Source organism: Nicotiana tabacum, chromosome 22, assembly GCF_000715075.1.
Source record: "Nicotiana tabacum cultivar K326 chromosome 22, ASM71507v2, whole genome shotgun sequence".
NCBI classification, from domain to species: domain Eukaryota; kingdom Viridiplantae; phylum Streptophyta; class Magnoliopsida; order Solanales; family Solanaceae; genus Nicotiana; species Nicotiana tabacum.
In genome coordinates this window covers 141,416,081-141,426,669 of record NC_134101.1, presented here as the reverse complement: position 1 = coordinate 141,426,669, position 10,589 = coordinate 141,416,081, and the positions used below count along the sequence as shown (strand labels likewise).

The window sequence follows — 10,589 nt, the reverse complement described above, 5'->3', positions numbered from 1 at the left end:
GGCCGAACCACGTTAAATGTTTGTGTCTCTTTTGGTATATTTCTCTTTATTGTATAATTTATCGTTGTTAAAGGTTTGTGTTTCTAGTTTCCGCATAATACCTAGTTTTTTCGGTCTAACATAAACTAAGGCCTAGGGCAAGGGAATTGGACAGGCTCTTTAGGAAAAGACAGTCTTTTCCTTCTTTTCTACAGGGAATTCCTTCTTTCAGTTTTGAATATCTACCTTAATTTGAGATTACTTTTGAGTACGGAAGAAGAGGGCAAAAAATAAAGAGAAAAGCAATAACAAATCAGTTTTTGAAGTTAAATATTTCCGGTGCACTCTTACTTAGCTTTTGCTCAAATGTCAGCATAAACAATCTTAAATATAAAAAAGAAAAAGGGCCAAATTTTGACCCTCTATTATTCAAAAAATAAATAAATTACATTTGTCTTTGTTATATTATGCGAAAAAAAGAAGAAGCTCCTATCGTAACCTAAAGGTCCAAAAGTAACCCTCCCCGCTAACGTTAGAAAGTTCTGTAAAAATTGCACGGGCGCCCTATTTGGTCGCCCTCATTTAACCTATACCCATTTTTTTAAAAAAACTTTTAACCTGTACCTACTTTTTAAATAACTTCAGCCCCCTTTCTCCTCCATCTCCTCCTTCGTTTTCTGCCATTTTTGAGTTGCCAACACACTCCACTTCAACTGCACCACTTTTGTTAGTGTTTAGAGACGCTAAAGTACGGTTTAGGATTTTAAGGCTGTGAGTTGTTTGTAATTATGTAGATATAATACTATAATATAAAAATTTAAATTAAGGATAACAGATTTTTGATCGAACTCAACTAACAATGAATCGGAGTTTGGTTGAAGAGTGAAGAAAATGAAGAGAGAGAGAGAGAATGGACATATGGTTTATGCTTGTTTGATGCGTTTGAGACAAAGACCAAATTGAATGTGGAGTTGAAGTTCGACAGTTACAAAAGTTACAAAACAAAAACTTCAGCTCTAGAGCTGAAGTTGGCCAGTTACAAAACAAAAACTTCAGCTCTAGAGCTGAAGTTCGCCAGTTACAAAACAAAAACTTCACCAGTTACAAAAACAAAAACTTCAGCTTTAGAACTGAAGTTCGCCAGTTACAAAACAAAAACTTCAGCTCTAGCCAGTTACAAAACAAAATTTCAGCTCTAGAGCTGAACTTCAGGCCCATCTATTAGAATGCTGAAGTTTTGCGTGATTGCCTTTGCTATTTCAGCCCCGTATGCTGAAATTATGCAAAAAAGCGGGTACGTTTACAATTTTTTTTTCAAAGAGGACACAAGTTAAAACGTGACACAAAAAGCGGGTATAAATACAAATGACTGACAATTTTTTCATGTGGATGGCTGGATGCCACTTAACTATCTTTTTGTTTTGTTTGGGCCAAATTTACTCTTTTACTATTCGTTTGGAGCAATTTTATTCATCTACTATTCGGATATGTGCAATTTTATCTTCGCCGATGTTCCGAAGGAGAATTGAGGATAATACTATACCATTGAGTTTTCTCACGCTATGCACGAGAGAAATACTTCATTCAATTTAAGAATTATCATTTTATCATAGGGGCGAACATGCTTCAAATGAGTCCCCGATCTCTCTCCGTGGTTAACAGTAACAATTTATTTTACTTCAACAAGCAGCTTAGTTTTTCAAGGGTGTTCACAATTAATTTTTTTTCCAGAAAAATTAGAATCAAAAGTGTTCTTAGTTGTATTCCACCACCTCTCCCGTTCTCTTTATTCCAAATTTTTGTGTATCCTTCAATCTTCATTAACTTTTTCTAACTAAATCTATATTTATATGCACATACTAGTTACTTGTATTCCCCCACATTTTCTCCAGTACTCTTTTATTTTATTTTTTCACTAACTTTTCAGCTAAAATCTTAATTTATGTGCACGTACAAGCGTCTATCCCTCTATTTACATGCTTACACTCAAACTTTAGTAAAAGAATCGTCCTATTGCCACAGCTAATGAGGCCCCATTATTGGTTCTCTCTCTCCTTCTCTGTCAACTGTTTCTGCCCGTGAAAAATTCTACTCCGTTTCAATTTAGATGAGGTTGTTTTACTCGGTATGGAGTTTTAAGAAAAAGAAAAAGACTTTTAAAACTTTGAGATTTTAAAAGCTCAAGGAGTAAAAATTTTGTGGGGCCATAACATTCGTGTGGTTAAAAAAACTTTTCATTAAGGATAAAATGGGTAAAATGAAGTTTAAAATTATATTATTTCCAAATTTAAAAAATTCTTAAATCAAATGGGAAGTTTTCTATCATTTCATTTGAAGAGAAGCACAATCATCCTCTCGTTCACATCTCTAGCTCACATGCTGCCATCGCAAGGAAATATTAAACTTTCTCAAGCATATGAAATTGACTTATTGGATGATTCAGGAATATGTCCTAAATCATCTTTTGACTATGCTTCTCGTCTAGCTGGGGAAAAGCTTCTCTAGGTTATACAAAGAGGGATCACATAAACTATCTTCGTGACAAAAGAAAAGAAAGTTTAAAGCAAGGAGTGGCTCGTAGTTTGGTCGATTATTTTGAAAAAAGAGTAATAAAAGATCCATCTTTTCGATTTTCTTTATAATTGGATGATGATGGTTTGATAACAAATGTTTTTTGGGCTGATGCTAAAATGATAAGGGATTTTCAGATTTATGGTCATGATGTTGTATCATTTGACACAACATATAGAACAAATAAGGAGTATCGACCATTGGCTTTGTTTGTTGGATTAAATAATCACAGGGAAATGGTTGTATTTGGTGCTACCCTTTTATATGAAGAAACAACTGAAGCATTTGAATGGCTTTTTACTGTATTTTGTAGAGCTATGTCTGCAAATAAGCCACAAACATTCATCACAGATCAAGATCCTGCAATATGTTTAACAGTCTCATTGGTGATGTCACAAACATATCATCGTCTATGTATATGGCACTTGGAACAAAATGCATTTAAACATCTTAACCATATCTTTAGAGCTCATAAATCATTTCCGAGTGATTTTAGCAAATTGCTTTATTATTAAGAGTATGAAGATGATTTTCTAAATGCATGGGAGGAAATGCTTGAGAAATAGACCTTAAGGATAATAGTTGGTTTGCTATAAGGGAAAAGTGGTCAGTGACATATGGTAGAAATGTATTTTTAGCCGGTATGCGAAGTATACAGTTGAGTGAAAGTTTCAATGGATCACTAAGGGGCTACCTGAAATCAGATTTAGATATTGTATAGTTCTTTAAGCATTTTCAAAGAGCTGTTGATGATAAGCGTGCTAATGAAAATAAGTCAAATTTTGACATGACCCAACGAATACCTATTTTAAAGGTTAAGCTTCCTTTATTGATCCATGCGAGAGAAATATATATTGCAACCATATTTGATTTGTTCGAAAAAGAGTGGGAAAAGTCATTACTTGTCTCTATAAATGGCTTTCATGAGGAAGGAGAATTCTGTAAATACAATGTTAGCACGCATGGAAGTCGCAGAGAGCATTTAGTAGCAGTGAAGTGCTCAACAAAAGTAGTCTCTTGCAGTTGCAAATTTTTCGAATTTTCGGGTGTACTATGTGGACATGCTATAAAGATTCTGGACACATTAAATGTCAAGGATAAGATTCCGAACCATTATATATTAAAAAGGTGGACAAAAGATGTTACCAACTTGGTTGCAATGGAGATTAAAATGTTTACCGAAAGAAGTGATCCAAAAGTTGAAGTTAGTACAAGGTATAGACATTTATGCCAAACTCTTGTCCAAATTGCAAGTGAAGCTTCAGAATCAAGAGAAGGATATGAGCTGGTTGCAGAGTATTCCAACGAGATAATTGCAAAGTTAAAGGAAGTAAAAATAAAAAATGAATCTCATGAAAGTCCACCAGTTCTAAGCAAAGATCTTCATGATGAGACAATATTTGTTGACAGTGCAAATGTCACAAAGGTGACAGGGTTAAAGAAGAAGTAACCAACTCGTCGCTCCAATACTCGACCAAAGAGTTTTGTGGAAAAGACCAGGAAGAAGAAGAATAAGATTCAATCGCCAATATCTCCTCCATTGCAAACTGTCCAACATGTAAGTCACCTTGCAGGCCTCCAAGCACCATGTCCGCCATTGTCTAATGCCAAAACGAATATGGTATATCATAACAACTATATTTTATTCCTTGTGTTGTATTGTGTAAGCTTATTTTTCTCTTTACATGCTAGGGATTGGGAGAAAGAAATTCTTACCCATGGTATTCTTCAGAATCGTCTCAACTAACATCTCATGGAAGTCTATCTCAACTCCTAAGAGTTAGTATAATTTATTTTTGCGATTTTATGTCCTTATTTTTTTAAATAATACTTTCATATGAATTATTTTACTTGCAGGATATTTCATTTGATAATTTAAACAATTACGCTCAAGGTTGATCGCCAATATCATGAAAGAACAAAGGTTGCATAGCAATATAACTTGCATTGTCACCACAAAGATAATTTCAGCACTTCTATTTATTCCAAAAAATCAGTGACTGTTTCCAGCTTTGGAGTGTAGTTTATAAATGCTTCCATATTGAAAAATATGATTCTCTGTTATGACAGACATCAATATTGCAATAGAATTGAGATAATTCATGGTTATGTTAATTATTTTGACTTTGGTATTTCTGTATTGTGAATAAGCAAGAGGATGGATGACTTTTGTGTTGGTGAGTTTATCTTGCCGCGCTCTTTCATTACTGAAGCAACTGAGCAGTTGATCAATATTCCCTTTGAAATTATCTCATGTTTATAATTGATGGTCTGGTGTTTACCTAGAAAACCAAAGGAGACGCATAGCTTGTCAGCTCTATTATTGTGGGAAAGAACTGCTCAAGTCTTTCCTCATATAAATCTCAAAGAAAAAAATTCATGATACTTTAGATTTACGTCTTTGGGAATGTTGATACTGTTGCGGAAGCCAAATGTATATAGTGTGAATAAGTCACAATTACTATACCAAAAATTATGACAACCACCAAATAATAAATAAGACAATAAAGCAACAATAAAGGGAACACCAGAATTTACGAGGTTCGGCTAATTTTGCCTACTCCTCGGACACAACCAATATTTTATTTCACTCCAAAAATACAAGTGAAATAATACTAAAGAGAGAAGATACAAATGTCTTAAACAGATGAGAAGGCAAATGAGAGGTGTGTTTCAATCCTAAACATTAGGCCTTCTTTTATAGGGGAAAAATCCCCCCAAACTTAACTCCCAACCAATGTGGGACTTTGGCATTTTGCCAAACTTCAACAAATCTCCACCTTGGCAAAATTCCACATTTTCAATTCTCTCTCAATAACAAATTTTGGTTGTGTCTTCATCTTCAATCTTCAGTGTTCAACAATGTTGATCAAATCCAAACAATGTTGAAACTTGACCGCAGTCACCACCTTTGTCAGCATATCAGCAGGATTCTCTGTAGTATGAATTTTCTTCACCGTGACTCCACCTTCTTCTATGATTTCTCGTACGAAATGATACCGAACATCAATGTGCTTCGTCCTTGCATGATAAACTTAGTTCTTCGCTAATTGAATAGCACTTTGACTATCACAAAAAATTGTGATACCTTTTTGTTCAACACCAAGCTCCTTTAGCAATCCTTGAAGCCAAATTGCCTCTTTCACAGCATCTGTAATAGCCATGTACTCTGCCTCTGTTGTAGACAAAGCAACTGTTGACTGCAAAGTAGACTTCCAACTAACTGGTGCCTTTGCAAAAGTAAACACATAACCAGTAGTTGATCTTCGTTTGTCCATATCACCCGCAAAATCTGAGTCACAATATCCAACTACAAACTGATTGTCTTCCTGCTCAAAAACTAACCCGACATCTACAGTATTATGAATATACCGTAGAATCCACTTCACAGCTTGCCAATGCTCCTTCCCTGGATTGTGCATATATCTGCTAATAACTCCAACAGCTTGTGAAATGTCAGGCCTTGTGCAAACCATTGCATACATCAAGCTACCAACAGCATTTGCGTATGGTACCTTTGACATATACTCTCGTTCAGCTTCATCCATTGGCGACATAGTAGTACTTAGCTTAAAATGGGAAGCAAGTGGAGTACTAACTGGCTTAGTCTTGTCATCTATGCCAAAACGTTGAAGTACTCTCTTCAAATATTCCTTTTGAGATAAACAGAGTTTCTTTGAACGTCTATCTCTAATTATCTCCATGCCAAGAATTTTCTTTGCCTCACCCAAATCCTTCATCTCGAACTCCTTCTTCAGTTGAATCTTCAACTTATCAATTTCTTCCGAATTCTTGGAAGCTATCAACATATCATCAACATATAGGAGAAGATATACAAAGGAACCATCTTTAAGCTTGTGCAAATACACACAATGATCGTATTTGCTTCTCTTGTACCCTTGCCGCAACATAAACTCGTCAAATCGCTTGTACCATTGTCTAGAAGATTGTTTCAATCCGTACAACGATTTTTCAAGTTTGCACACCATATTTTCTTTTCCAGCAACTTTGAATCCTTCTGGCTGAGTCATGTAGATTTCCTCCTCCAAGTTTCCATGTAAAAACGTAGTTTTTACATCCATCTGAACTAGTTCCAAATCCAATTGTGCTACCAAAGCCAACATAATTCTAATGGAGGAATGTTTTACAACTGGAGAAAACACTTCATTGTAATCAATTCCCTCCTTTTGAGCATATCCTTTGGCCACCAATCTTGCTTTGTAGCGAACATCTACTTGGTTAGGAAATCCTTCCTTCTTTGCAAATACCCATTTGCACCCAATTGCTTTCTTTCCCTTCGGGAGATTGGCCAATCTCCATGTATGATTCTGATGAAGGGACTGTATCTCATCATTCATGGCAATCCTCCACTTATCTTCTTCTGAACTTTGAACAGCGTCTTTATAAGTAGTAGGAACATCATCAGCTACAATTGAGGTTGCACAAGCAACCGTCTCTATGAGACGAACATGTTTCGTTATTGTTCTTTTTGGCCTTGCTGGTTGCTATTGATTCAAGTTGTTGTTGAGATTCCTGAGTTGGAATCTCCTCTACTGGCTCTCCTTCCAGAGGGTAATCTTCATTTGTTTCCTCCTCTGCTTCTTGTGTAGGAAAAATAAATTTTCCCTCAAACTCCACCTGCTTAGAAGCACCTTCATTTTGTTTGGTATCTTCTGTTACCTTATTTACCATAGCAAATTCATCAAAGGTAACATCTCTGCTGAATATTACTTTCTTTGTCATAGGACATCATAAGCGATATCCTTTGACTCCAGAAGTAATTCCCATAAAAATAGCCTTCTTTGCCCTTGGATCCAATTTTGACTCCGTCACATGATAATATGCAGTTGAGCCAAACACGTGCAAAGAGTTATAATCTACAGCAGGTTTTCCGTACCATTTTTCAAATGGTGTTTTGCCATTAATAGCAGTAGATGGTAGACGATTAATGAGGTGGCATGCATATGTAATTGCCTCAGCCCAAAATTCTTTGCCCAAGCCAGCATTGGACAACATACACCGTACCTTCTCCAGCAAGGTCCGGTTCATACGTTCTGCCACTCCATTCTGTTGTGGTGTATGTCTAACAGTGAAGTGTCAGACGATGCCATCATTTTCACAGACCTTATTGAAATGATCATTTTTGTATTCACCTCCATTGTCTGTGCGAATACACTTGATTCTCCTGCCTGTTTGATTCTCCACCATCGTCTTCCATTTGAGAAAAATTCCCAGCACTTCATCTTTGTTTTTCATTGTATACACCCACACTCTTCGAGAAAAATCATCAACAAAGGTTACAAAATAGTGCTTCCCACCCAATGAAGGTGTTTTGGAAGGACCCCAAACATCAGAGTGTACATAATCCAAAATGTCTTTAGTATTATGGATCGCTGTACCAAATTTAACCCTTGTCTGTTTCCCTTTGACACAATGCTCACAAAACTCCAAGTTGCAAGCCTTTACTCCTTTTAACAATCCTTGATCTGATAGAGTTTTCAAGGATTTTCCTCCAGCATGTCCCAAGCGCATGTGCCATAGCTTGGTTGCTTCTGCCTCTTTGTCGTCACTGGATGTCACTGTCGCTGTCCCAATAACTGTACTGCCACGATAGCGGTACATATTATTATTCTTCCGATTAGCCTTTATTACCACTAGTGCACCGGAGCATACTCTCATCACTCCATTTTCTGCAATGATTTTGAACCCTTTTGATTCTAGGGCTCCCACAGAGATGAGATTCTTCTTCAAATCCGGTACATATCGAACATCTATCAATGTTCTGATCATTCCATCATGGTTCCTTAATCGTATTGAACCAATGCCATATGAGGTAAGAGGGCTGTTATCCGCTGTGTGGACGACTCCATATTCTCCTTCTTGAAATTCCATGAACCAGTCCCTGTTGGGACACATATGATAGCTACAAGCCGAGTCCATCAACCATATGTCTGATGATGTTGATGACTCTGTTGTAACTAATGAGAAGTCTGAATCATCACAATCAGCTACATTTGAATCCATAATGGCCTTTCCATTGTTATGTTTGGCCTTATTCTTCAACTTCGGACAGTCTTTCTTCCAGTGCCCTTTTTCTCGACAAAAGGCACATTCATCTTTGCTGGGTCTGGATCTTGACTTGGATCTTCCCTTCTTTGTCCTCGTTTGATTTTGAGGACGACCCCTCACAAATAGTGCTTCTCCTTCTCCGCCCTTCTGTTTTTCTCGCTTTCTTTGTTCATAGCTGTACAAAGCTGAACAAACTTCTCTGAGAGAAACTTCGTCATTTCCATGGAGTAGAGTAGTTTCAAGGTGCTCGTACTCATCAGGAAGTGACGCCAACAACATCAAGGCCAAGTCACCATCATCATAAGTTGTATCCATATTTTGCAAATCTGTAACCAACTTATTGAAACTGGTGATATGTTCATTCATCGTGGTACCAGGAACATAGGTGAAGTGAAACAGTCTCTTCTTCATGTACAATTTATTTTGACTGTTTTTCTTCAAAAATTTATCCTCCAGTGCTTTCCATAATTTACTTGCAGAAGTTTCCTTTGTGTATGGATATTTCTGCTCTCTAGCAAGGTAGGATCGAATGGTACCGCAAGCAACACGGTTGATAATTCTCCAATCTTCTTCTCCAATAACATCTGGTTTCTTTTCTTCAATGGCCAGATCTAGCCCTTGTTGAAAAAGGACATCTAGAACCTCGCCTTGCCACATCCCAAAATGTCCGGACCCGTCAAATATTTCGACCACAAATTTCGCATTTGACACAATTCTTGTCATAAGCGAAGATGCCAATGATGACGTATTGTTGACACTTGATGTAGATTCTTCTTGTTTATTGTCTCCCATCTTTGACACAAATATTATTTAATAGCTGACGACACAAATCAAGATTATTTCCTTTCTGGTGTGGAAGATCAGACTAAGCTGCAACCACAGAGCATACTCAGACAGAACCTTGACTCAGTTACCAAGATAAATCTTTTCTGATGTGGAAGATCAGACTATGCTGCAACCACAGAGCATACTTAGACAGTACCTTGGCTCTGATACCAATTGTTGCGGAAGCCAAATGTATATAGTGTGAATAAGTCACAACTACTATACCAAAAATTATGACAACCACCAAATAATAAATAAGACAATAAAGCAACAATAAAGGGAACACCAGAATTTACGAGGTTCGGCTAATTTTGCCTACTCCTTGGACACAACCAATATTTTATTTCACTCCAAAAATACAAGTGAAATAATACTAAAGAGAGAAGATACAAATGCCTTAAACAGATGAGAAGGCAAATGAGAGGTGTGTTTCAATCCTAAACATTAGGCCTTCTTTTATAGGGGAAAAATCCCCCCAAACTTAACTCCCAACCAATGTGGGACTTTGGCATTTTGCCAAACTTCAACAAATCTCCACCTTGGCAAAATTCCACATTTTCAATTCTCTCTCAATAACAAATTTTGGTTGTGTCTTCATCTTCAATCTTCAGTGTTCAACAATGTTGATCAAATCCAAACAATGTTGAAACTTGACCGCAGTCACTACCTTTGTCAGCATATAGAAAATTACTACCAGAAAGAGTGAAGAAATCTTAGATAATCTGTAGCTATAATTGTGGGATTGCAAATATATTATTTAGGAATGGATAAAGGAAGTAATTAAATACTTTAACCATAGTTAGGGCTTTATTTTATTAATTAAATCTCATCAATTTATTTTTAACCATGACAAGTATCTCTAATCCAAGTAGGAACTTGGAGAAATGGAGAGACTAGAAAATGGAGGGGAGTTAAATCCATGAATTACCATGTTTCTATATGCTACAACTCATAAAATATGCCTAGTTTGCCTTGCGTACTGAACTTTTGACTCCATATTCCATCTTTCTCTTTCTTGTTTAGTCTGTAAAGGAATTCCCACAGATGAATACCAGTTACTTCAGGCTAAGTAAAAGTTGATCGGACATTTTGCGCACTGATAGATTAAGGAAGTCTAGAATCTCAGTAACAAAAAGGCAGGAGCT

General features: G+C 36.5%; 1 protein-coding gene across 1 annotated transcript; it reads left to right on the top strand.

The window, feature by feature from the left end:
* Positions 1-2,669: 2,669 nt before the first annotated feature.
* Positions 2,670-4,000, top strand: LOC142176082 (protein FAR1-RELATED SEQUENCE 7-like). Its single transcript, XM_075243148.1, has 2 exons — positions 2,670-2,936; positions 3,272-4,000. Exons 1-2 carry the CDS (start codon positions 2,670-2,672, stop codon positions 3,998-4,000), a joined length of 996 nt encoding a protein of 331 aa, XP_075099249.1.
* The last annotated feature ends 6,589 nt before the right edge of the window (positions 4,001-10,589 follow it).

Excerpts from the sequence above, each read along its gene's own strand:
- LOC142176082 (XM_075243148.1), top strand. The coding sequence starts at position 2,670 with ATGATAAGGGATTTTCAGATTTATGGTCATGATGTTGTATCATTTGAC. Across the intron at positions 2,937-3,271 it reads TATGTTTAACAGTCTCATTG|TTCTTTAAGCATTTTCAAAG; the intron begins GTGATGTCACAA and ends GATATTGTATAG.